Genomic DNA, 27247 nt, shown 5'->3' with positions numbered 1-27247 from the left:
TCAAGGAGGAGGACAATCGCCTTTCATGCTCGCAGCATTGTAACATTTTTCCCCCTGCCGATGCTCACATGCTTGTTTTTGTTCTGTGCAAATTTACTTCCTTTAAAAATCCATTCATTTCGTCCAAATCCGAATCAGCCGTTAGAGTTCATCATCGCCTCTGCACTCCACCCTTTCTGAGTCTACTCATCTTTTTATGCCTGGTCTGTTGGGATTCAGAGTGGGTGTTGTCACAGGACAATGATCGAGAGACCCGACTCAGCTGTTTCCAGCGTTGCAGTGAGTACACTTTTCATACATTTACCCAAATATGTCCAGAAAATACATTTAAGGCACATCTGGCTTATGGATTCATGGATTTGCACAGTGGTGGGCGAATTGATTCCTAGCGTGACTGTCCCTCTAATCATGTTATGGCAAGCCGTTTTCACATTAAAACTAACTCGCATCTATTTCTGTTAGCCTACTACTTTCACCAATAACTATTAAGCAGATGCTAGCACTTTTCCATTGTTATCAATTAGACTATATATTCAAGTAGTAACTAGTACTCTTTCATTACATACATCTGTTCTTTTCTGCTAGTCATTAATCTCAGTATCAAGTCACTATTTCTCTGTTAATTGTAACACACTGCAAATTCTGTGGGAATGTGTGGTAATTATTTGTAGTACTAGTAAAAAGGTAACAACAACCCTTGCTATATACAATACACAGATTACCATGAAAGTTTATTGCTAATATTTGCAACTTGTCAAAGCAAAGTAAACTTGACTAGTAAAGGAATAAGCACTAGTAGCCTATATGAAAAACAAGTGTTTTTTCTATTGGATTACTTTTTAGAAATGGGAAAATAAGTATGAGTTACGTTAAAGTAGCCACTAGCTGTTTTTTTACGAAATAAATGTAAAATAGCTTGCCATAATCAGGGATCCATAAACTTGATCCAAACCTGTATTATATTGATAAACAACTATTTATAAAGTGAATTATGTCACATGTGCCTTCGCTCATTTATTAAAACATTGTGTTTTTGTCCAAACCATATGAAACTAAGAAACTATTGTGGTTTTACACATACTGATATGTTGAATATGCTGATTACCACACCATTGACCTCAAGACAGATGTGATTGTGATTGCAGATGCATACGAATGTATTTTTGGAGTTCAATAGTTGGGCTGTTAATAGCTATTTGGAGCAAATGAGAATGACAGGCTCTATGCACGATGCACAGCTCTTGCGGAGAGCAGCGAGTGGAGATGCATTTCAATGGGGTTAGAGAGAACAGCAGACAAAAACTGTCACCAAGCATATATCACAATCCCATTTGTGTGAACTTAAAGGAAAGTGTCTGCTAAAAATCAAAATGGGGCGCTTTGGTTAAGAGTAAATACAAAAATAGCTCATTCTTTGCAGATGCCAATTGATATTATATACGTATATAACTTTTAATACTCTAAGTGCTTTTTGGGGGCCACTATATTTAGGGTCCCCAAATCAGCTATGCTATACATCCTTCAAAGGGTGAATTGAATAGTAAGCTTGTGAACACCTACATTGTTTCCCACCTACGCTATCTGCGTCGTTCAATCTGTCCTGTTCTCTACACTTCACGTCTGAGTTGAGATTGTAACAGGGGTTCCGATAATCAATGATTTGATTAGATTCATCCATTTGGTCAGATGTTTTGTTGTTTTGACATGTTGGGCATCAATGACATCAATCTTACAGTTATGTAAGAGCACTTGAAGAGTGAAAGCATGGAAAATGCCCTGAGCTGTTCACAAGAGCAAGGCTATTTATAGACTGTTGTATGAATTTTATAGAATGGTTTTGAAGAAGATGCCGTTGCATTTTGCACTGCAAGTGTCCATAATCTGCTAGAGTTTCATAATCAGATACATTTTTATATTTTGGTCTTTTAAAGGGATAGTTCATACACAAATAAAATCATCGTCATTTATTTATTCATGTTTTTCCAAGGCTGTATAAGTTTTAGGGATGCACCGAAATTCAAATTCTAGCCAATACTATATGACATTTTTTTTTAAATAATTATGTTATGGCCAATAAATAATAAATGTTATCGACCGATAATTTTTCTAATTTATTGGTATTGCTGATAACCAATATGATACCGATGTGTCATGCATCATTAATGATTTTCTATCCAAGTATGCTTCTTTTTTTCTTTTCTTTTTTTTTTACATTTTTGTAATGTACAACATAAAAAATACTTTTTAATAGTTTTCTAAATATTGCAATTTAGCAGTGTTAATAAATTAGTGTTTAAAGATTATTTTCATTATATAATGGAAAAGGTAATATAAATATAAAAACAGGGAAAATAAGATGATTCATTCTTTAAATATATCATCAGGGATGCATGTTATCAGCCAATAATCTATCTAATTTATTGGTATAATCATTTTCTTACTACAAATTCTAACACAATTTTCATTTTTGTGTGAACTATAGGAAATAAACTGTTTCACAAAGACTCTATGGGGTTAGTTTTGGTTGAGATTGGTTTGGTACATCTGTGGTTAGGCCCAAAAGAGTTAAGTCATTCTGAGAACTGTAGCCCTCCCCATTCAAAATATCTCTCTCTAAATGATCAGTATGACCCCTACTAGTTAGTTTTTCATTGGCCTGCCATGCATGAGAAGCTCAGTGAAGCCAAAGCAGAGCGATCAATTGTGTTTGCCTCGCCTAGCATGTGCTTCAGCCCTGTGCTTCCGATAGCATGAGATTACAAGAGATGGAAAGCGACAGAGAGAAAGGGATGGAGGAGCCAGAGAAGGACTTACAGCTGGACAAGGCACTGGCTGTGATCTGGAGCGAAATCCACTGTCTCCATGACGACATTGAGTTCATGATGGATATGATTCGAAATGTAAATGAGCATGTGGGCTTCACCTCATCCCATATGTCCTCCCTTCCCCAGCTTCTTGGTTTCCCCAAAGTTTGTGTTTGTGCTAGAAAAGCGCTCAACCTCCTTGTTGGCCTGCAGCTGTTTTGGTGTGTTACTTTTATATGTGCTTAACAGATCTTATCCTCAAATTAGCAGAATTCCATGTTATGCTTTGTTGTGGTATCCCTGCATGGGAGATTAGAAGTCGCTAAGTCATTATCCAGTGTAACTAATGTTAATATTAGCATAGCCTTTAAATCTTTCCTCTGAAGCCCAGTTTTGAGAGGGATAACAGTAATGGAGGAGCCGTTCTGCTCTATAATCAGTGGAATGTGGAGTAAAGCTGTGTTCTCTTCCAGCAGAGGAATCTGGAGGGTTATGTCGGCTTCGCCAACCTCCCCAACCAGGTGTACAGGAAGTCCGTGAAGAGGGGGTTTGAGTTCACACTCATGGTTGTCGGTAAGTTGCAAAACTCTTTTGCTCGTATCTGACAAGGTCAGATGTTTGCAGATTTTTTTTTGTTATAAGGTTTTAGACCTATAACAAGTAAACGTTGTGCTTCCATTTCCAGCTAAATTAAGTTTGGATTTAATTAAGAAGATCATTTCCTGTTGACATTAATAGTGTTGACACGTTTGCAGCTCAATTATCAAGAATCTTGTTTGTGAAACTATAGCATGTTTTTTAAAAATGAATGTTGATGCAAATTTTTTTCTTTTTAAACAAAAACTGGTTTCGTTGTGCCTATTAGAAAAACATTCAGGAAACATTCATAAAATACTTTTTTATTATTAATTGAATGCTGAAAATGTATACATTTTTATACATTTAGTTCTATTTATATCTATCATTTATGATGAAATCATGGCAACATAGTTAAACTTTTATAATACTAATGACATGAAAAGATTAAAACAAAAAAAATACGTGTTCGCATTCACATATTGAAATGATGGCGATGTCATAATTAAATTTTTTTTTTACATTTTTTATTCATGGTAGTTCATCATTTAAAAAAAATATGATGGTAACTGGGTTGTGCATAACTTGGGACAAACAGTTTGAAGTTGTTAATGTTAATTGTTGTTAAATGTTTTTAATAATCCATAAAAAAAACAAAACAAAAAAAACACAAAGACAAAAAGCTGGCTTTTGATTCCAAGTATATTTTATCTAAAATTTGCTGGTAAAATTGAATAAATTTGATGATAAGTACAGGCCTAAAACTGCAGAAAGATGAGTGAGCAAAAAAAAATGTAACAAAAAATATATTGTAAAGTTGACATCGTTGATTATTTGAAAAAGTCTCTCTTTATATACATGAGGAACCCAAATTAAACTTGTTTTGTAAAATGACTCACAAAAATTAGACTGCTGTGGTTTGTAGTTTGCTTAAATTTAATAATCTGTCTGTGGCTTTGCATGAAAGTGATTTTTTTTTGCTGATTAAATTCCCACATACAAGAGTAGATAGATGAGAAACGTTTCGGATGATCAATACTGTTGTCACCATCACACACTCTCTGTGGTTTGGATGCTGTGACTAAATCTGTATTGGAAATATGGATCTCGGTGACATAACTACTGCGGAGCGCTTTGCCATAGTAACGGCTTTGGGTCTGTTAGCACTTGCAGAGTGTTACTCATTCTGTGTCTTTGTCTCTCACTCCATCCCTTCCTCTGTTATATAGGCTAGTTGTCTAGTTTGTGGTTTCCTGTTTGGTAAACTGGCCTTTTGAGATACTTGTTCTGGTGCCAGGAGTAGAAAGCTAGTTGTGTTGCCTTGAAGATGTGTGGCCCTGTTAAATTTACCGTGCTTGCAAGCGTAAATGTGTGGTCACAAATTTTAGTGAAATTTTACTGGTTAAAATGGTCCATTGACATTACAGTAGCAAAGTAACTTTCAAACCAAGAAGCTTTCTGTTCGTCATTACGGTGAAATTGTGTGACCATCTTGAAGATGAACAAAATCAGCATGACAAGTTAATTCGCAAAATGTAGCTGAGCTTCGGTAAATGCGACCTAACTTTTATCCCGACTGTTTTGTTGACAATCTAGTCTTTAGCTGGTCCATCTGTTTTTGTTATCATTTAAGATTACAGTTTAACGTTTTATAAAATGAACCAACAATATTTGCATGCAGAATTGCGATTTGGTCTTACGGTAAAAATACAGTATAAAATACATTTAAAAACAGTAATATTTTTTAATAAAGTTAAAGTAACTTTTTCGTTTTCATATATTTTATAATTAAATGAATTATTGTGATGGTAAAGCTGAATGTTCAGCAACATTACGCCAGCCTTCAGTGTCACATGATCCTTCAGAAATCATTATAATATGCTGAATTGCAGATGAACAACAACAACAAAATATTTTACTGACACCAAACATTTGAACCGTAGTGTATTTACACACTGAATAGCTCTACTGATCTTTATAAATGCAAATCAAGCAAGTATCGGCATCTGTCTTGAAGTGTTTCTCTTTCACTAATATTGAAATGGCACATTTTACTTAAGAAACAAGTTTTTCCCCTCCACATAAATTCTGTCTAAACAGGGCTGTCTGAACAGGGCTTCCACAAACTGGGCTGAAAATGTGATGTAGTCTAACTATCTAAGTGTGTAATACACGTAATGGGGGTTTTGTATCTGCTTTAAAAGGCCACTGACTTGCCTGAAGACAGTTTTAAGGACAGAACTAAAAACTGTCGTCTTGTTCTCTTGTCACTCATCCTGACACACACCACTGGGCTTTGGCTGTGGACTCCATATTTCCCTCCAAATATTTTAGGGAGGAAAAAATCTGTTTCCTGTCCTATCTCTTTCTCTCTCTCTCTCTCTCTCTCCCCTCTCTCCCACTTGTGTTTTTTTTTTCCACAAGCATTTCCTTTCTTTGGCTTTCCCTCTCAAACCAGCTGGCAAAATGTTTCTTCAGGGAGAAACCGTTGGAAAATGTGAAGAGTTTTAGAGGTTCGTTTTTCAAATTGAGTTATCTGAGGCGTGTTTGAGGTGTAAGAACAGGCCACAAAAAGATTCATGGAGTGAAATGAAACCTTGAAGTTTTAAAAATATGGTTAAGTCTGTTTTATTAACTGTTACTCAGTCTGTGTGGTAGAATTGACACCTGTACAAGCAATGGATAGAAAAAAATCGTTAATTGCGCTGTTTGCATTCCTTCACAGTAACAACTCCAACAGCTGTGTTTGGACAAAACTTGAGATGTTTTAAGTAATTACTCACCCTCATGTCGTTTCAAACCCGTAAGACCTTCGTTCATCGTCAAGCCAATACACTGTTTCCGTTCAGATCAAATCACAACTATGTAGGAAACGGATCTGGCGTGATGCAGCTTACAAAAAACGGCCTACGTCCAGCAGATATTCTCCAAAATCACACCAGGGTCATGCGGAGAAGGCAAATTGTTGAACAAAGTCTTTTTTTTTTTTTTTTTTTTTTTTTTTTTTTTTTTTTCGCACAAAAAAAAAGTATTCCTGTAGCTCCAAATAATTGTGGATTAACCACTGATGTCACATTCATTATTTTACAGATCTCCTTGCTACGTTTCTGCACTTGGGAACACTTCAGTTGCGTTGCTGTCTATGCAGGGTCAGACAGCTCTCAGATTCCATCAAAAATATCTTAATTTGTGTTCCGAAGATGAACGAAGGTCTTACGGGGTTTGAAATACAATTAGGGTGAGCAATTAATGACGAATTGTCATTTTTGGGTGAACTATCCCTTTAAGACCTGACATGTTATTGAATTCCATGTCATGCTGAGATCTTTTCAACAACACCGCAGCAATTTGTCCGGTGTGGCTGCACTAGTGTAGCTACTCGTAAGAGCTGCCACTTTTCTCATACATTAGCATGCTATACATCCATATAAAAGGTATGTCCCTTCCTGAAACACGGTCACACACAGGGAGGAGATTTTAATCCTTGGATTATGAAGCCAAAGCTTCCTCTCTCTGGCCTGCCAACAGGTCATCTAACAACCCGGTCACAGAGCTAAGCCTGTCAGCCAGTCTTAGCCCACACATGCTAATGTATCCGCCAGCGCACAAACAAACACTGGCGTATCTCTGGATTTTCAAATAAACACTCTTAAAGTTTCGTTCAAGTTGAAAAGGGGGATATTTTAAGTTGATGTCTCTTGCGCAGGACTTCTGAGGTTCTCAGCTCTCAATGGCTATGAGTGTATGAAGTAGAGTAACACCATTATGCAAATCCTCTCTAACTCTACGGAAGCCATTGATGAGTATCATGAGTTGGAGAGATCTTTGACCATATGGAAGATATGTGTGAAATGTTGAAGTGGCTTTTCAATTTCCAATGCGGTCCACTTTGCTAATTATTATTATGAAAATGAAGCTTTGAGGGGTAATTTTGTGTATTTGGTGTAATGCAATGTGTTTATGCAGTTTAAGATGTAAGACTGTACATTATTGTTTCTCATCTATGCCCCGCCTTTCTGAAACACACAGATTTTTACAAAACTCATCGGTCTGAAAAGCGAGGTGTGCTCTGATTGGCCAGTTATCCAGTGCATTGTGATTAAGCAGGGTCCATGTGGTTAACATAATGACTTTTAATTGTGTGAAGGCTGCTAGGAATGAGAAGAGTGGCTTTTGGACAACCATTACTTGACCATCTGAAGCATTTCTTTAAGCGGTTGTATAAAATTTTACAGATTCAAAACAGAAATTGATGCATGTGGCAGAAACAGTCCATATATCTTAGGGCAGAATTATGTGTGTTTAAGAGTCTTGCATTGCCGGTGGGGAACATCTAACTAATTTACACCAAATCTGCATGTGATTTAATGTAAATGTGAGTGTGTATGCTGATCAAGCATGTGCAGTGTATAACATCACACGTGTCACCTCATGGATCTTATTTTCTATGTAGGTCAGATTGATTTTCCTATTTAAAGTTACTTTGTGTGTGTGTGTGTGTGTGTGTGTGTGTGTGTGTGTGTGTGTGTGTGTCCATGGGAGTTTTTTTCAAAGCATTGCTGATTGTTATCTCAGGCTGTTCGGAGATGAACTCTGACCTTTTGTTGCCGAACAATGGATCTTATCACTACAGGAGCCCCTCTCTGAAAACCAGTTAAACACACACTTGCTATCACACTTGCTTTCTCACGTCCTTTACATTCAGTAGCTGTACTAAATACTTGATCCCAAAGCTCTAATTTGTTCTGACTTGTCCAAATGAAAATACTTTTTCCTGCTGTTTATTTGCACCAGCAATTCAACTTTGTTTATGTGCTGGGGTAGTGGGGCATCTCTTTTGCTCTCTGTTCACTATCTGTTTGTTAAAATGCTCAGCAAATGTATGGCAGCAGTGCTTAAGCCCCTTTTATGAGGGGAAAAGAGTGAGTGAGTGAGCGTGCAGAAAAGACAGCAAGAGATGGGATTGCTGGGATTGGATGGGGGCAGGGCAGTGGAAAAGAGGAGGAGGTGGGGAATCGTCAGGATATCTGAGCCCAGAGCGTGAGGACAGGAAGAGGTTAAAGATGAAAGTCAAGAAGAATGTGCAAAATCTCTTGGAAGGTTTGTCTGTTCCTCCCAATCCTCCCATCCACCCATCCATTTAGGGCAGTGGTTCCCAATCCTGATCCTGATCCTGGAGAACCCACAACACTTAACGTTTTTTGGTGTCTCTCTTATCTGACTCACACATTTGAGTTCTTGGAGTCTTCGCTAATGAGCGGATGATTTGAAACAGGTGTGTTGGAATAGGGAGACATCTAAAATGTGCAGTGTTGGGGGTTCTATAGGACCAGGATTGGGAATAGGGCTGCACGTTCTCAAGTTTTTCATTAACCGTTAACCGAGGCCCTTAGCGGTTAATACTCGGTTAACCATAGTGTGCCATAGTAACCATAACCATAGTAGTTTCCGGACATTGGCCGAAAAAAGGAATGTCCAATAAAATTGTATCTCTCCGGTCAAATTGTCCTATTAAAACTGCCTAATAATGCCGCCCATTAACACAATCTGAATTTGAGAATAAGCCTAAAATGTATAAGGCAAAAGGTAACAAGCAGACTCCGCGGCCGCCTCGCTAAGGCTATGACTATGACTATGTTTGACACGTACAATATTTGAAAATCGATAATTATTTATTTATTTAAATTACATTTATATCTGAATTTATGTCAACCTATAGACTTTCAAATATCAAAATGTCATGAATTAATATGTATTTTTGTACAAAATGACATATAAACATTTTTTCCTATTATACTTTGCCTGGAAACGCTTCCAACAAGGCGTCGGTTCTATTTCTAGAATGCACGCGTCGAGCCGCGCCTGAGCCGCGTGTCTCACGCAGGCAGTCGACAAGCTCTAACCTGTTAACATGGGAACCGAATTAAAAACAGACACGCCACGCAGCTGAGATGCTTTCGCCACGTATCCAGTGTGTCCTGACCGGCCTAATGATGCCCGGGTGTTGGCTGTTGAGATTACAACAACGAGGTTGTACTTGAAGTATATCTAAGCACTGTATTGCAATACTTGCATTTTGCCCCGTCACTCGTATTAGCCCGCTTCATATTAGAAAAATGACTTCTTCTTGTGGACATTACAAATGTCTGGGAGCGCTCTGGCGGTCTCTGGTGGTGCAAAAATGTATTACAACTAAATTCAATGCACGCCATTGACGTCACTTAACCGAGCAAAATGTTTTACTCGGTTACACAATTTTTAACGGTTAATCGGTTAACCGGTTAACCATGGACACCCCTAATTGGGAACCACTGATTTAGGGTAGTAGCAATTAATAAGAGTAGAGAAGTAATCTTTCAGTCTAAATGGGGAAGTTTGATTGATTGATGATCAATTAATTATCATAATTAACAATCCATGTTAAAACACTTTTCTAAATTATTAAATGGATAGTTTACCACAAAATGTAAATGCCATCATTTACTCCCCTTCATGTATGTATTTTTCTTTCTTTTTTTTCTTGAACAAAAGATTCTTTGAAGAATGTTGGAAACCCAACCACATTAATCAAAAATGTATATTTTTCAGTTTTCATTTGAAATTTTAGTGTTTTTTGTAATGCATGTATGTGTTTTTTTCTATATCGATTTAACTTAATTTTGAAAGTTTAATTTTTTTTCATAATATAATTTTTTAAGCATATTTTACTATATATTTATATTTTAATCATTTTACTTTGAAACAACATGAGAATGAGTAAATGGTGACAGAATTGTAATGTAAAGTTTTTTTTAAAGACATTTTATTAACATACTGCATGAAATGTTGGTGATTTTAAAATACTTTCGAATAACATTCGCCCCCCACTTTTTCAAGCTAAATGCTAACCGTGTTAAACTGAGTCAGGTAATGATGCTAGCATGCCCCTTTTATTCTGAAATGTCTCTTTCCCATATAGCTTGTATTGGTCTAGTTCAGCGTAAAGCCAGTGTGCAATTGTGGTCTATTTATCTGCACTATGTGGTTGTTCCGCTCTATTAGCAATGCTAGACTTTTTCCTCTGTTTAATGGTTTTCTAGTGTCTCTGTTTGTCCTCGCTGGAGAAGCACACGTGCTGTATCCCTTTTGACTGGAGTAGAAAAAGAAAGACGTTAAAGAGTCCAAAACGAGACAGGGAGGTGAGTTAACTCCATTCATCCGTGAGTCTGATAAAGGTCAGCCAACTGTGAACTAGACCTGGATCCTTGCTGTGTGACTGAAGCATCTCGTTTTCAGAGATCATGCGGACCGATATTTAATTAAAAGAGGGGATGAGGCTAATTGGGTCCGGTTTTGCCCTGAGGTGGTGAGAGGGAAAGAGAGGGAGAAACCGTTTTAGAGATATATGGAACTGGAGGCTAATCTACTTATTCACGCCCGTTAAAAGCAGTGGCGTTGGGATTTCATGAATACATCTGCTGCAAGGGTGTATACTAATACTAGTGCGTGGTTTCTGTAAAGCACAAGTTTTTACTAGAATAAACTAACCTCTGTAAATGGTTTGAGCAAACAGATCTGCTATTTATTTTGATTTCATTATGTTTTCAGAAACATTTTATATGGTTTTAACCAATCAGTTATGTAATCAAAAGTAAACTGCAACAATAACAATTATTTATTATATAGCAATTTATTATTATATTTATGAAAAGTATTTTTGTGTCTGGTTGTAAAATTTCCTTTTGTCTTAGTTTTCCGACTATATCTAACTTTTACCATTGTAACCCGTTGATTAATCATTAAATGTAACTATAAAACATAGTTTTTGATAAATGAAATACATCTGAAAAATATATAAATATTTGATAATCTTAAAATTTGAAAATTTCCTTTAGTAACTAACTGAAATGAATATTAAAATTTAAAGAAATAAACGAAAACTTAATAGAAATATTAAAAAAATTACGAGCACACAACAACAATTTAACTGAAAATATATAATCTATTTTGTAATATTTATAAACCATATAATAGTAGCCTATATAAATTATTTAAAAAAAACTGCCTAATGGGCAGTGCACCCACAAATAATGCCGTTATGTTACGGGTGTCCTGAGTTCAAATCCAAGCTCGAGGACATTACACTGTAATATCATAATAAAGACAAAACACCAAAAATAAATGTTTAAAAATAACTCCAGTTAATCACGTATATCTTGAATATAGGGAACTTGCTGTACATGATAAACCAATCAGTTTAAGTTCCTTTGAATTTATTTGAAATGTTTTCAACAGTCATTGCTGGTTAGCATCTTATATCCTGCATATGTTAGTGGGGAAACAGTGTTGTTTCCCAATGGTCTTGTTGTTGGTACATGGTTTCCATTAAAATTCCAGTGTAAGTGCAGACAGACACTAACACTACCCCCCCCCCACTCTTCCACTGGTCACGTCAGTTTCAGGTTACTGATGCCCCCCAACCAAACACACACAGATGCTCTCACAGTCCAGTCCCTCTATCTTGTTTAGGTAAGTCTTTTTAGCCAGAGGCAAGGAGGCATAAATTTACTTAGAAGACAGAGGGTGGGTTTGGTGTCTGTGTGTTATCTCTGGCATAGCATAGACATGTGTCCAAATGTTGAACCGTTTTGGCTCCATAGGACACACTGGTAACTGCTCATACTTTGGCAAATTTGCTTGCTGTTATAATCAAGCCTAACATTCCAATCAGATATCAATGAACAAAACAAATGATTGACTGAATATTGGTTTCTTCTTATAGTTGGTAAATGTCCACATTAGGCTTGGTGTAGTAAATTAATCAGGCAAGATATTTAGGTTCCGTAGCAGAGGATTTGTCAGTGGGAAGATTGTTTATTGAGAGAAGGAGCTTTCAACACACCCTTTTGAAGCCTAGGATCAAGCTTTGTGTCAAAAACTTGGAGTGAGAATGTGTATTTGACTAGGCGAAGATGGTGTACATTGGTGGTATTTTCTGCCAGATGAGCCCAAGCGTTCCCTTCCCCCAGTTCAAGAGATGTTCAGAATGACACAGCCTCTTGCTCATCAGTTGGAAAGAGAAGTGAGGAGTTGGCTAGAAGGAATGGCAATGTTGTATTATTACTTTAGAATAAAAGAGCTTTCTTTCTCTCAGTCTTCCTCTTTGTCCACAATGCTTTCCCAATATACCCATGAATCTGCTGTCATTTGATTACTGTCTTCAAGAAGCTCTGGCTAGTGTCCCACATGTGCCATTGGTTGGCTCAAAAACAACAAACTAATTGTGTGTTTCTGTGTGGGTGGTTGGATGTGAGAAAGCTTGTGAGGATCTGTAGAGAATCTTATATTCATCACCTCCTGTTTTTAAGTATGGGTGTCTTCGTCTGTCTTGCATTTGGCATTTCATTCTGGCACAAGTTAAGCACAGCCACTTAAAATTTTTTTGCCACTTTTCTGTTCTAGGTGAGTCTGGACTGGGCAAATCCACGCTTATCAATTCCCTCTTTCTGACAGACCTGTACTCCAAAGACTACCCTGGCCCATCTCAAAGGATCAAGAAGACTGTTCAGGTATGTCCTCTTTAACTGAACTTTGACTCCTAATACTAGTCCTGTGGTCTTCCCTTTATCTAACACTAGCTCTGTTAGTTTTCTCTGTCTTTCTTCTCTTACCTTTGACCATTTATCTCCAGCCACCATTATCTTCCACTGCCTTGCAGCCAGATGTGACAGAGAGAAGCCTCGATGTGACAGGGAGGCATCTTAGGTCCGATTACTTATTCTTACCTTGGACCAGGAGTAGGCAACCTTTTTTGTTGTGAACAAAGTGTACCATTTGAGATGAACTGTGCTACCTAACTATGTAACCTTTTGTATAACACAGAATACCAATTCTTATTTCTCGTATGCCTCAGCTTTTGTGCTGCAGTAACCAATTTTGGTCTGTCTGAGGTGATTTTGTTGTCGAAACTGGCCTATGTGGTGCTATCAGCAAGTTGAGGAAGAAAATAAATCCCCTCTGCGTTATCCAGAGGTTACACATGCAGTTGGGACCCAATGCTCTACTTAGTTGAGCAACATAGTTTTGATAATTTTTTTGAGTGCTTTTTGTTAGATTAACTCCATGACTATAAGAAAAGATTGGGCCTTATTGCATTTATCACATTTTGCACTCAATTGCTTTTTGTCTTGGAAATTTCAAGTCCACCAACACGCAAGTGCATTGAGACAGCTAGAATGCAGAGCACCAAACAGGCTCAAGCAATCTCAAATTCCTGATTCCTGTCTTCTGAAGGTCCCAGGCCAGAGCAAATGCTCCCAGACTTCCCAGAGGAAAGAGACCGCAGAGGTTTGACCTTATATGGATTTGATAAACAAGGCGGTAACAGATGCTGAGACTGGAACATCAGAAATGGGGGAGGATACACCGAAAAGAGCTTGCAGTATGATGGAGTGACTCAATTGGAGTGTTTTTTGAAGAGGATGGGAGGGGCAATATGAAGGGGTCTAGATTCCTCTGGAGGCAAGTAGGGTTCAGTAGAAGGTCAAGAATTTTCCCACGAAACCCAACACCCGGCAATGACTTTCCCACCACCCTTGAGATGGGACATGTTCCGAGGCGGCCCGGCCCTTTCTGGGGTTTTAAGTGCAGACACTCTCGGTTCTCCTTTATCTTGATGAACAAACTCTGTCTTTGTTGACATCATGAGTATGTTAAGTTCACTGCTGAGGTTTGGATCCAAGTTGTTTTGGACCTTGGTCAAGCTTGGATGACATGACATCCTTTCTGAGACAAGTTATTTCACTTACTGTCCAACTTAAAAAAGCTATCCATTCATGTATACCTCCTGTCTACTTGAATGGGCAAAGATTGAAATTAAGAACTTGTCTGCCATACTTATTGTGCAATAACACATGGATGTCCAGTTCTGCTCCTAAAATGCCACTCTCCTGCAGAATTTAGCTCCAATCTTAATTAAATCACCTGAGCTGGCTAATCAAGGTCTTCTGGATTACTAGAAATTTATGGGCAAGTGTGTTAGAGGTAAACTCTGCAGGACACTGGCCCTCCAGGAGCAGAATTAGGCATCAAATCACCAATAAAATAATCACCAATCTGATATCATAACTGGTCCAGCAAATGTATTTGTCTCTTGCTGCCGCGGTGTCAAACCCTGTCCCCAGTGACATCCTAAGTCCATAAGGTCCTCCTCCAAGTCCACACATTAATGATGTAATGCCACATAGACCATTGAATACAATTTCAATGGTCTATGTGGCAAATCAGCTGTCAAGACAGCATCATTGAACACACTCTTGAGATCCCTTTTGAAACCTAAAATGACAAATGGGACACCATACAGCCTCATGGACTTCACATTCACAGGACCGTGATTAGGGCTTCAAATGTGATTTTTATTTCTACTCTTCTTTTTTTATGAGAAGCCTGTGTTTTCAACATATTGTATCTGTTCACATGGATCAAGGTTTGGGGGTTGCTTGTTTAGGGTTATTTGCTTTTCTCACAGCTGTGCAGAAACCAAGCAAACAGAGCCTCCACATCATCTTACAGTCTGAATCCAGCTTTTGTGGCATCTGTCACCCAACATCTAAACAAATCCATTCTCATTTGGAGAGGTGATGTTAAACCAAGGGACATTGCTCCTTCCCACTGGAATTCGGTGGAAGATTCATCTTCGAGGGCACTTTTCTTTTTTTTTACCACAAAACTACTAGAGATTTTACATTTGATCTCGCCACTTGACATAGTTTTACCTGGATTTCACAAATGAAATCTGACATTTGAAAACGTTCTTCTGTCTGTGCTTTTCTCTTTAGACCCTGTTTAACCTTCTCTGGCGTTTTCCCTGGTGGCAAGATACTTTCTGCCATACACTTTGTCTTAAGCTGTTCCACAATGAATGCCCGTGGTATAAATTTGTCAGCCTGGCCAAGGGCCATGTGGTGATGTGTGGCTGTCTAGTCCTCTGTGGTCACAACAGGCAGGACATAGAGTCAGCGGCGAGCGTATTTATATTCCAAAACAATCTGCAGTGTTTGTCATAGCAGCCACACAAGGGCCACTCTAGATGTGTCTAATGAAAGTCTTGACATTTTTGTGGCTTTGTGTTTCTACATTTATTTTTCTGTCTTGTTGCAAACTGAAGTGGCCCGATGTGCCTCATAAACATCCTAGCACAAGCAAGGATGGAAGAGCTTTATTAAGATTCACTCCACTTCCATTCCCCTCATTTTCACTTTCCCTCACTTTCTTCTACTCAAGTCTCTCTATTTTCTCCCTCGCATTTTCTCCTGGTTGTTGTTTTTGTTAGCGAGAAAGCGTATGTGTGAATGAGAGCGCAGTTTCAGAAAAAGAAGGTCAGCCAAAAATAACCAGACCTGTTAGAATAAGCCGTTTTTTACTGAAAGCAGCTAAAATAACTTCAGGAGATGATGAAGCTGAATCATAGGGACATTGGAGATGACTATTTCAGTGTCTCACCTTGGTGCCTGACACTGGCCTAACCTCGAATGCAACTAATGTAGAAGATGACGCAGAAACTCTCGCGAGATAACATCTGTTTTAGCAAGGGGAAGGATGATGATTTATAAGTTGACGTCATTTTAAAAACATGAACATGTCTGTATATTGCAGCAGTGAATTTTAAGATGCACCTTTTAATACAGTAAACTAGTTGACCATGTTACCTTGTAAATGCTTATTTGTTATTAACATCTTTTGTATGACATACAGCTAACATTCATCAATGTTTATGTTCTAGGGTCATCTGTGACCTTTTGGTTTGATGCAGGTGCAAAAGTACAAATTTGTTTGCGCAAACCAGTATTAACCAATCGTTCCACTTACATGTTTGTGGTTTAAGTTAGTTAGCAATGATGTTGTGCTAGTGACATGAATTTGGAACAAACAGGCAAGGTTGCTTTCCCAGGCTAACTCACATATCCTGTGGTGACAACTTGTGGTCCTGCTTTCAGGTCGAACAGTCTAAAGTGCTGATAAAGGAGGGGGGCGTCCAGCTCACGCTGACCATCGTCGACACACCAGGCTTTGGAGATGCGGTGGACAACAGCAACTGGTGAGTTTAAGAATTTTGGGGGCATTTCAGAATCTTAGATGTAGTCAAAAGATAAGATTATGTTAAATCTGTTGTGATGCAATGACTTCTCAATCTTTGCACCTGCCTTTGCTTTTCATCAACTCTTTCAGCTGGCAACCCGTCATCAACTACATCGACAGTAAGTTTGAAGACTTCCTCAATGCTGAATCCCGGGTGAACAGGAGGCAGATGCCTGACAACAGGGTGCACTGCTGCTTGTACTTCATCGCCCCCTCTGGTCACGGGTGGGTACTGCCCCCTGTACAAACGAAGCCTGGCATGAATCAAACAGCTTAAAATAGAAACACCACACACACACATGTCCTGATTTACACATTTTGCACTTTGCTCAGGAGTGGGATGATGTTGGAATTTTGTGCATGAATACCGTACAACTGTGGTACAATGAAGGCATCAGAGCATCAGACCGTGCATTGAATGAAATGCATTTAACTTGTGAAATGGAGAGACAGAGGACATGTGAGCACAGATGGAGATGCATACTACCCACCCCCAGATCCAAAAGCCTTACATAATGCCTACTAAAATGGGCTTGACGTATGATTTTTGAAAATGATTAGCTTATTTGACAAATTTTTGCTGAAAAGTATGACCTTTTTTATTTTATTAAATATTTTAATATTAGAAATGAGATTTGTAATGAAATTTATTGAGGTTGGAAAATTATTACAGCGTATAATTTTTTTTTATAGTGGGTGTTTTTTATTTATCTTTTCAATGCAGTTGAAAAAGAATTTAAAAGAACAGTTCACCTAAAAATGAAAATTGACATTGACTTCCATAGTATTTATTTCCCTACTATGGAAGTCAATGGGGACCAACAACTCTGTGGTCCTTCAAAATTCTTCAAAATATCCTCTTTTGTGTTCAACATAAGAAAGAAACTTACACTGAGTTTGTAATTTATCATCCGTTTTCTCTGAATAGACAAACGAAGCACTGTACTTCCATATTTACATACAGTATTGTGTGACCTCGTAGCCCTATGTCTACAAACAGCTATTTTCTTGCATGCTCTTTTTGAGACGCCACCATGAAGCAACATTCATATCTCTGTGACCTTTGTGTTGCATCCTCAGTCTTGACATTCCTGAAATGTATAAACAGCCCCTTCAGCTGGCCCCCTAAAGCCACAAAAAAACACACACACACACACACACACACAAGCCCTGCTTAGTGTAAGAACAGCTTCTTTGTCTGGAATCCCAAACGAAAGTGATGCAAAGGGAGACAGAGTGAAGCCCTCATTCCCTCCATGACATAATTCATCTGGTTTGGAAGGAAACGATGAGAAAACGTTCAGTGCTGTGTGGTGGCGGCTCTGAGCCTCTGCTCTGTCTGTTTATTCATGCCCATTTCTGGTGCCTTACTTGTTTCAGTTCTATTGCATCACTTCAAAGGACACAGCTCATTTTTGTGTTTGGTTTATGTGTAAGCTATGCAGACTTATCCGATGTTTTACTTCTCCTTAGCGTTACTGTCATTGTTCATTATATTTATATTACTCGTGTGCAAAACTATGTGAAAACATATGCTTTTGTATGTTTTTTTTCTCCCTATTGTTCCATGTTGTTTTCATGGTCTCTCTACTTTTGCTTTTAAGACTTTTCAGGATTATGTATACACTCAGTTCTAAAGTTATTTCCATAATGCACTATACTACGATAACCTATATTATCATAAATGACTGTATATTTTCTATACTGTATTCTATATGCTATGCATAGAAGGGTATACATTTATACCCCTAAGAGAAAACTGGAAGAGTCACACCCCTTTAATTAATTCATTTTAGTGCTGGGAAACAATTAAATCATTTTATCACGATTAATCACATTTTTGTATGTGATTTAATCAAATTAATTGCATTGAAGTGCAGATCTTCTGATACATGCAACATTATTGCGTGAATATGTCTGAGTGGCAAAAGCGATAGATCTGTAAAGCATGTGTTAACGCGTCCCATACGACTCAAAATAATAAACCATAAAGTTAACAATGATTCAGCGCTTCTCTGCTGTCTTAACGTGCTATCGGAAACTTCCTTTTTTCTTATAAAGTCATGGTTATGAGCTCGTTGCATTCTTTTCTTGTTAAAAATAACAGTGGACAATGGTTTGTAAATGTTGATGCTTAGCCTAAATAATTTGATCGGGAGCATCTCCTCCTGTGACCATGATTTGTCTTTATGTGTATTCACAGCCAGTGAGTAACGGACTTATAATAATTAAAAACTGCGTTAACGCGCGATTTAAAATAATTGTCGCGGTAACACGTTAACTAGCCCAGCACTAATTCATTTATTTATTTATACTTTAACTTTTATTTTTTATTTGTTTCCTCGTTTATTTATACTTTATGTTAATGCATTTATTTATTTTACTTGGCTTTCATTATTAAGTAGTAAATCAGTAGTTGTATCAACATTAAAAGATGAATATTTTAAATAAACATTTTATATGCAGTATATTTTGTACTGCACTTTATGTACTGTAACTGTATCTTGCTGACAATAATTAAGTTAATCTAGTAATATAAATAATAATCATGTGCACCAAAACAAGTGTAAACACAATTCACTTTTATTCTGAATCTTTTTTTCAGACTGAAGCCTCTTGATATAGAGTTTATGAAGCGTCTTCATGACAAAGTCAACGTTATCCCTCTGATCGCCAAGGCCGATACTCTTACGCCAGAGGAGTGCCAGCTGTTCAAGAAACAGGTGTGTGATTATTACATTTTACAGCTGATGATTTGCATGTTACAGTTTTTCTCAAGTACAAATACTACTGTTCTCTCATCATTAGATCATGAAGGAGATCCAGGAGCACAAAATCAAGATCTACGAGTTTCCCGACACAGAGGACGACGAGGACAGCAAACTGATCCGAAAGATAAAGGTAAAGAGTCAATCCATTTGCTTAACACAGAGCACTAAAAGAAACTGTACACTGGCAGGAGTACAGTAGATAATTACGGACAACATTAGTTTATTCATTATGAACTAAAAATGAACACCAGTATATTTATAAACTAAAATTGTCAAAGATAATCTCCCTGACTGTGAGATCCCCAAATTTGGTAAATGATTGTTAGAAATATTAAATAGAAAAAAAAAAAAAATATATATATATATATATATATATATATATGTATGTGTATATATATATATATATATATGTATGTGTATATGTTATTATTGATGACATGCAAACTGCTGCAGAACCAGTTAAGTTGACTGACCCATCTGAAACTACGGCAGACCCCTTGTGTCTGTTCACTTTCAGTGTGCGGTCGATACAGGCTCACTTTAATTAACTGTGGTTTGTACCAACAGGAGAAGATACCTCTGGCCGTGGTTGGTAGCAACGTGGTGATCGAAGTTAATGGCAGGAAGGTTAGAGGGCGTCAGTACCCCTGGGGTGTGGCAGAAGGTACGTGCCGCATCAGCATGACCCATAAAAGTTTGTACCATTTCTAAAGAGAACAGGGGTGTTCCAGAGCGTGTGAAACAAGTGCATGGGCTTGCGGGACGAGTTGTCTCTCAGGTCGAATGTGCAACCTGAGGGGTTCTGAAAAAGGGAGGTCGATGAGGTGTTAGGTTTTCCAGAGAAAAAGATTGCCCCCCAACTCCTCTTTTCATCATAGGCCACAAATGACTTGTTGTTGTGGTTTTACTTCCCCCACATTTCTTTCTTTACAAAGCTCTCCTCCCTGAAAGCTTTTTCATTTGGAATTGTTGTTGTGTGGTGAGCGAGTGTGTCTTTTTTCCCTCGGTTGTTTACATGTCATTCTTTCTTTTCTCTTTTTTTTCTTTCTGTCTGCTCTTTTCCATGACTGACAGAGGGCATTATTGGTAAACAAAACCATTTTTCATTTATACGCTCTTCGTTAAGGCCTCTCCCTCTCCTTCCTCTTTCACCTTTTTGCTGCTCGGAATCTTTTGAGAAATGGAGAGACCTGTAAGCTGCAGCCCCTGTAGAACATAGAGCAACTCTGCTCTCTAACATGTTTATAGGATTTTAATCACCCTCTATGTAGGGCTGGATGATATAGCTCGAATAATACGTCTCAATATTTGAGATGAAGTTTTGCTAATAATTGATATGTACAAATGCATCAAAGTGTGAGACACAATTTTTTTTATACTTTTGTTGAGGTCTAAAAAAATAATAATTTAGTATACATTACAACAAAAAAAAATTTAATGTGTTATTGCATAAAATATTTTAATTTGAGCTTTAGAAAATTACCATATTTATGGGCGTGTGTATGTATATGTGTGAGAGACCAATAGTTATTAATTGTTTCTGATTTAATAAAACGTATAATTTAGTAATTAAAGAAATTGTATGTATATATATATATATATATATATATATATATATATATATATATAACATATATACATACATATATATATATATGTGTATATATATATATACATATATACATACACATATATATATATATATATATATATATATATATATATATATATATATATATATATATATATATGTATATGTATGTATGTATGTGTATATATATATGTGTGTGTGTGTGTGTGTGTTTGTTTGTTTGTGTGTGTGTGTGTGTTGATACAAATAATACAAATAATGTCAATTTATATAACATACTTAATTTTTTCCAAGGACTCAAATTATTTTATTGTATATCGTTACATAATGTAATTTGTAATGTTTATAAAGTGTGTATGTGCGTGTGTATGATTACAAATTACTTCATACAATAATAGAAAATATAGTTTTTAGTTTGGAAATATAGTTTTTATAAAAGAGGATGATTTATTTTCTTCTTAATAACCACAAAAAAAAAAAAAAAAATATATATATATATATACAGTATATTCCATTTTGATTATATTTGCTAATGTGGCAGTGTTAATAAGCAGCAATATTTACATTCAGATATTTTGCAACTCATAGATGACCTTAATATTTATGATGTTGCTTAATTTGATTTTTCCAACAAAATCATTGCAAATACATCATAAATATTTGATATATCACCCAGCCCTACTCATATGTTTAAACAAAACCTTGCATCCAGACATGCATGCCTCCCATGACTTCTTTCCAACCCCCATTTTGGATTTAAATACGTTGAGGGATACAAAATGTTCCCCTGAGGTCAAAACATTTTTTCCCCCTTTACATACATAATTTTATTTTATAGTACATTGACATCATCATTTATAAGCATTTTTGCCTCAGAACTCTGATGCGGGGTTGGCTGAGTGCTAATGTTTCCATTCTAACCTTTGATCAACGTTGTCTTAACATACGACCCAATGTAAGGGAGGCACCATCAATACCTGTCAGCATCAGGAGTTTGCTGTCCCATCAAAGAGGAAACTACAAATCCCATGACCCCTTTAGATGTTTGACTCCACCCCTTGCCCCTGCTCCTCCTCCTAGCTCCATTTGGCTGGTCTCTATGCTTGTCATCGCTATGCCATGTAACCCTTCCTACAACACACCATTTTTAGTCGTAGAAGCCCATGAATCACAGGTTGAGTGGGTGTTACCTCAGGAGAGACTTTAGTCCCGCCCTTCCAACTGCTCTCTCACAGGTAGGTGGTTGTAGCAGATGATTGACATGTGGGGCGGTCAATCAGCATGAGTTCTCCTTCTAGGTAAGATGCTCACTTGGTAAGCATCGTAGGGCTCTATAACTGCTGTAACGGTGCAGGTTAGACTTGCAGAAAACATTTCATCCTTTAACCATCTTTCAGAAAACAGTGTCTCTGGTCCTTTTCCAGAATACCATGTGATGACAACCGTGTTTGATCATACACACCTGTGTATGATCACATAACAGCGGTCTGAACTGCTGCTAACCTGCTGTTTATTTTTGTGGCAGTTTAACCGTTTTGATGTTTAACTACTAAATTATGTTTTTCGTTTAATTTGACAACCACCTGACCTGTGTCTTTTGATTTTTCGTTTGTCTGAAATTGTTACCTGATTAATTTTGTTCCGTCAACAACCTCAGTCTCTGATCCTGTTTGCTTGTAAATGTGTAATTTGTCACTGTGTTATGTTTTGTTATGTTTTTAAATGTATTTTTTTTATTATTAGGGATGCACTGATACTCAAATTCTCACTGATATGATCAGCCCAGTAATTATGTTATGTTATGGCCCATAATTGATAAATGGCTAGAGGTATAATTGTGCACTATTTAGTCTAAGTAAATTAAGAATACTGTACAAAATTACTCATCTTGTTATGACCAATAATACAGAAATGTCTAGTCGTAGAAGTCCATACTATTCTATCGAAATAAATGAAGAATAAATACTAAAAGCTAAAATAAAGTTTAAAATGCTTGAGTTAAATTAAGCATCAACATTATTTATAATTGAACTGAATTATTTTAAACTTTGTTTTAGGTTTTAGTATTTATTCTTCAAATAAAAAAAAAAATAGTATGGTATTCTACTACCAGAGTTACAAAAGGGTTGCAAAAAGGTAGAACATTTCCAGTAATTTTTTGGAATATTCCAGGGACTTTTGGAAAGTTTCTGGAAATTTATCAGAAATGATCCACCCCTTTGGAAACCCTAATAATGATTCATAATTATGAATTTTCAGATTTACTATAGATGCAAGGGTTAGAGTGAAATAACCATGAAAAATTACATTTCTAATACTGACCGATACTGGTAAATAAAAATAAAAAAGTCATCTGATAACTGATATGTTATTGATAAATCATGCATCCCTATTAACATTTGTTTCTGACTGCATATTTTATTAAAATAGAGGTCCAATCTCATATTAAGTGTCAATCATAACTGCATACATCCACAAAAATAATGCATTTTCGTGTCAACATTTATTGTTACAATTAACAGTTTTACAGCATATGTTGTAGCCCTGCACATCAATATTCAAGTAGTTCCTATTTTTTTCCTTTCTTTAAAGATTTAATTTTGACATTTTAAATGAAAGCTGAAGATGTAATATTAGAGATTTGAAAGTTTTGAAGGGTTTGAAAGTCAGTGTGATATTACAGAGCTTAAAACATCAGTTTCTTCCTGTTTCAGTGGAGAACGGTGAGCACTGTGACTTCACGGTCCTGAGGAATATGCTAATCAGGTGAGAGATGTGTTACATGAGAAAACTATGAATTAACATTGTGTTCTATCCAGGCTCGGTCTGACAAGTGTCCAGAATCAAGTTATTGAAAGTGAAAAACTGAATTAGAGATTTAATCAAAGTTTAACCTGTCATCAAACAATCCTCTGCAGGACTCACATGCAGGACCTGAAGGACGTGACCAATAATGTTCACTATGAAAACTACCGGAGTAAAAAACTAGCAGCCGTCACCTGCAACGGGGTCGATGCCACCAAGAACAAGGGCCAGCTCACAAAGTAAGAGAACAGTTGTGTTTTTAGTTCAATGTTTTGAACAAACAACATTGAGTGTTATTGAGATCCTGAATCACCCTTTCCTGGGATCAAACCTGCAAACTGTGTCGTTTAGTGGATAAAAATTCTTAAAAAGTCTCATCTTCAAGGAGTAGTTCACCCAAAAATTTAAATTTTCTGAAAGTTTACTCACCCTCGGGCCATCCAAGTTATAGATAAGTTAGTTTCTTCATCAGAACAGGTTTCAATGTATTTTACCTCTCTGTAATGAATGGGTGCCGTCAGAATGAGAGTTCATAAAATCAGTCAAGTCCACAGTTAAAATCTTGTAAATCAATTGCTCCATGTTTGTAAGAAACAAATCCATCATTGTCAATTTTAACATTTAACTGTTGTTTCCAGCTAAAAACAATTAGCCCTTTGAATATGGATTATTGTGATGTTTTTATTAGCTGTTTAGACTCTGACGGCACCCATTCACTGCAGAGAATCTAATGGTTAGACAAGTTACGTAATGCTAAATTTGTTGTGATGTCTCTTGTAGGAGTCCCCTGGCCCAGATGGAGGAGGAGAGGAGGGAGCATGTGATGAAGATGAAGAAGATGGAGACGGAGATGGAGCAGGTCTTTGAGATGAAGGTCAAAGAAAAGAAGCAAAAACTGAAGGACTCTGAAGCAGAGGTGTGTATGTGAGGACGCTTGCGTTTGGTTTCCATTTCCACATTTTTCCCCGTTGCACTCTGTTTGTCATGACTAATATCACAAATCTTTGGGCATCTTTGATGCAGTTGGAGCGGCGTCACGAACAGATGAAGAAGAATCTAGAAGCTCAGTATAAAGAGCTCGAGGAGAAGAGGCGCCAGTTTGAGGATGAAAAAGCCAACTGGGAGGCGCAGCAACGCATCCTGGAGCAGCAGAAACTTGATGCATCAAAGTGAGACTCTTAATTATGCAGTAAATGATTTTTATGTTTTGTTTTCATAAATACAGCACTCATGCAGTAAATTCAAGCAAGCTGACTGTCCCATATGTCGCCTACATCCGAATTCAGAATTTTTTCAGTCAAAAACAAAGTGTAATACAAAATTAATATAGTGATTTTAGTGTATTTAAAATGAATGAATACCTTTTTTTAAACAATGTTATTTTAATTACAGGTATGGTTTAATAAATTCCCTAAGAGATATTCAAGACAGTCTGCATATTATGGATTATGTCTTAATAAACTTTCAGTTTTTGCATGAAACTACCATTCAAAAGTTTCTGGTCTGTATGTTTTTGCTTTTCAGGATTTTTCAAAAAGTTCAAAAGAACAGCAATTATTTAAAATATCTATTTTTGTAACATTAAAGATGTCTTTACTGTCGCTTTTGATAAAGCATTTATTTCTTTAAAACTCTAAACTTGTAAATAGTAGTGTATATTTCTGCAAAGCATTAGAGTGATGGCATAAAAAGAAAAGTATTCTTGTTTATAAAAAAAATTAAGTAATGTGAAAATATTAATAATTACATTTCAGCATCTATAACTAAAAATGTACTATTTTATTTAATTTATTGACCAATGTTTTTGTCTTTTTGTGTTTTTCAGGACTATGGAAAAGAACAAGAAAAAAGGAAAAATCTTTTAAGGCATCATGAAGCTCCATTCCTTATAAAACCAGAAACTCCTTGCATCTCTTCTGAGGCTGTAATGTGCTATGACCCCATAAGAAACACACGCAAGAGTGCTATGGTACACTTTACTGCTCATTCCATTGCATGAATGAAAGCTATGAAAATATAGGCTATTTTTATAGTCACATCTACACACAAATGTACTGCCCTCTTCTGGATGACTATAACATTATACCACATGCCCAGTTTGTCAAGTGCATGTTCTCAACCTTTCGATTAGAATGAGAATATCGACCAACATTCCTTTGAAACCTTATATTCTGGTTATTACAAACAATACTTAACGTTAGGGATCATTTCTGACATTTTCAACACATCTTAGTGTGAAGAAGGTCTCGTGGTAGGTTTGGATGGGTGTGATGGAGGATGACTCAGACGGACGGAAGCAAGTGCAACGAGTTTTTACAGAGCTAAGCATGCATGTGTTGAAAAGCAACGCTAAGGATAGATGGTTTATGGTCTTTGATTTCAGCTAGTGTGTGTGGCTTGTGTGTTTCTTTGGGGTCATAAACATTTAAAGACTTGTTTTAACATTATTGCACAGCTAAATTATGACAATAACAGTTTTCCATGTTTTTAAAATCCATTTCCTGGCTGTGTACGTAGATAATTGTGTCCCTACCATAGATGGTGTAATACAAAATGGCATGATTGTCAACATAAATAATAACAATAGTCATTTTTTGATATGGGTGGATATAAAATAATTACAATAACATTATAGGATGTTGCTCGAACATTCTGCCTTAAAATTGCAGACTGTTTCTCCTAATTTTGTTTTATTCTATTTTTTATTGTCAACCGATTATGTCAGATGTCCCTCAACCTATTCCTAAACTGATCTGAGACCAGTTTGTTTCATTTTAATAGTTGGGACTTGGATTTTTAGTTGTTATGGCTGGTCCAAGATCAGGGCTTGATGGTCAGTTTTAACCTGAGTGAGTTCAGTATATCTAAACAGATTTTATTTTAGCAATACTTACTCAGATTACCCTTTATAATAAACCCGCTTTACATTCCAAATAGAAATGAGAACGGGAGAGCTCTTTTGTTTCCGTTGGATAGTTTAGAGTTATAACACGCAGGCTCCAGGTCTAACACATGCCAAACATAGACAGCAACGTGCACAAAACTCTCGATGCAAAGGACAATAAAGAGTCCCTGTATGCCTCATGTGATCACACACTATTATATATTTTGCAGGTTTGTCAATATGCAAGTTCGAAAACACTCCGTTCTTCCTGTCGTGGAATGCTAATCCACACAGACGCTCTGAAGTACGTTTCGTTTAAGGTTTTAGTAGAACAGTATTCTGGGAAAAATAATAAAAAAAAAATGTCCTTTAACCACTCATCACTTTTTCTTTTTAACGGTAGACCTGAACATGGCTCTAGACATGTTTGTTTTCTTATTATTGTTGTTTGTATATGTATACAATTTTCTGTTTCATGTTTATATCTTCAACTGTTATTCTTTCTGCCTAACTGTACAATATTAAACATGAGATGTTATGCTGATACTGGTCGTGTTGTCATGTTTTCTTATCAGTACTCTCAGTGGTCCAACACTGTTTTTGAGGTTGTTAAATGTTTTATTTTGTCTCTGTACTAAAAACAAGAGCATAAAACCATACTTGACAAATATAACAAAACATCAATTCCGCTCCTTCAGAA

The 27247-nt window shown here is 36.7% G+C and overlaps 1 protein-coding gene across 4 annotated transcripts; it reads left to right on the top strand.

Moving 5' to 3' along the window:
• Positions 1-27093, top strand: LOC113043146 (septin-7-like). 4 transcript variants are annotated; one of them, XM_026202350.1, is made up of 14 exons: positions 1-279; positions 3281-3377; positions 12822-12928; positions 16355-16455; positions 16587-16721; positions 19102-19219; positions 19305-19397; positions 19835-19931; positions 20342-20353; positions 23573-23624; positions 23777-23902; positions 24444-24579; positions 24687-24832; positions 25489-27093. In XM_026202350.1, exons 1-14 carry the CDS (start codon positions 241-243, stop codon positions 25526-25528), a joined length of 1299 nt encoding a protein of 432 aa, XP_026058135.1. In that variant the 5' UTR covers positions 1-240; the 3' UTR covers positions 25529-27093. The 4 variants fall into 4 exon arrangements, with proteins under 4 accessions (XP_026058135.1, XP_026058134.1, XP_026058137.1 ...); XM_026202349.1 differs by having other exon boundaries at positions 3278-3377; XM_026202352.1 differs by lacking the exon at positions 20342-20353 and having other exon boundaries at positions 2-279.
• The last annotated feature ends 154 nt before the right edge of the window (positions 27094-27247 follow it).

The sequence above is a fragment of the Carassius auratus genome, chromosome 25 (assembly GCF_003368295.1).
Source record: "Carassius auratus strain Wakin chromosome 25, ASM336829v1, whole genome shotgun sequence".
NCBI classification, from domain to species: domain Eukaryota; kingdom Metazoa; phylum Chordata; class Actinopteri; order Cypriniformes; family Cyprinidae; genus Carassius; species Carassius auratus.
This window is presented reverse-complemented; position numbering and strand designations above follow the sequence as displayed.

Excerpts from the sequence above, each read along its gene's own strand:
- LOC113043146 (XM_026202349.1), top strand. The coding sequence starts at position 241 with ATGATCGAGAGACCCGACTCAGCTGTTTCCAGCGTTGCA. Across the intron at positions 16,456-16,586 it reads GCGGTGGACAACAGCAACTG|CTGGCAACCCGTCATCAACT; the intron begins GTGAGTTTAAGA and ends CAACTCTTTCAG. Across the intron at positions 19,220-19,304 it reads GCCAGCTGTTCAAGAAACAG|ATCATGAAGGAGATCCAGGA; the intron begins GTGTGTGATTAT and ends TCTCATCATTAG.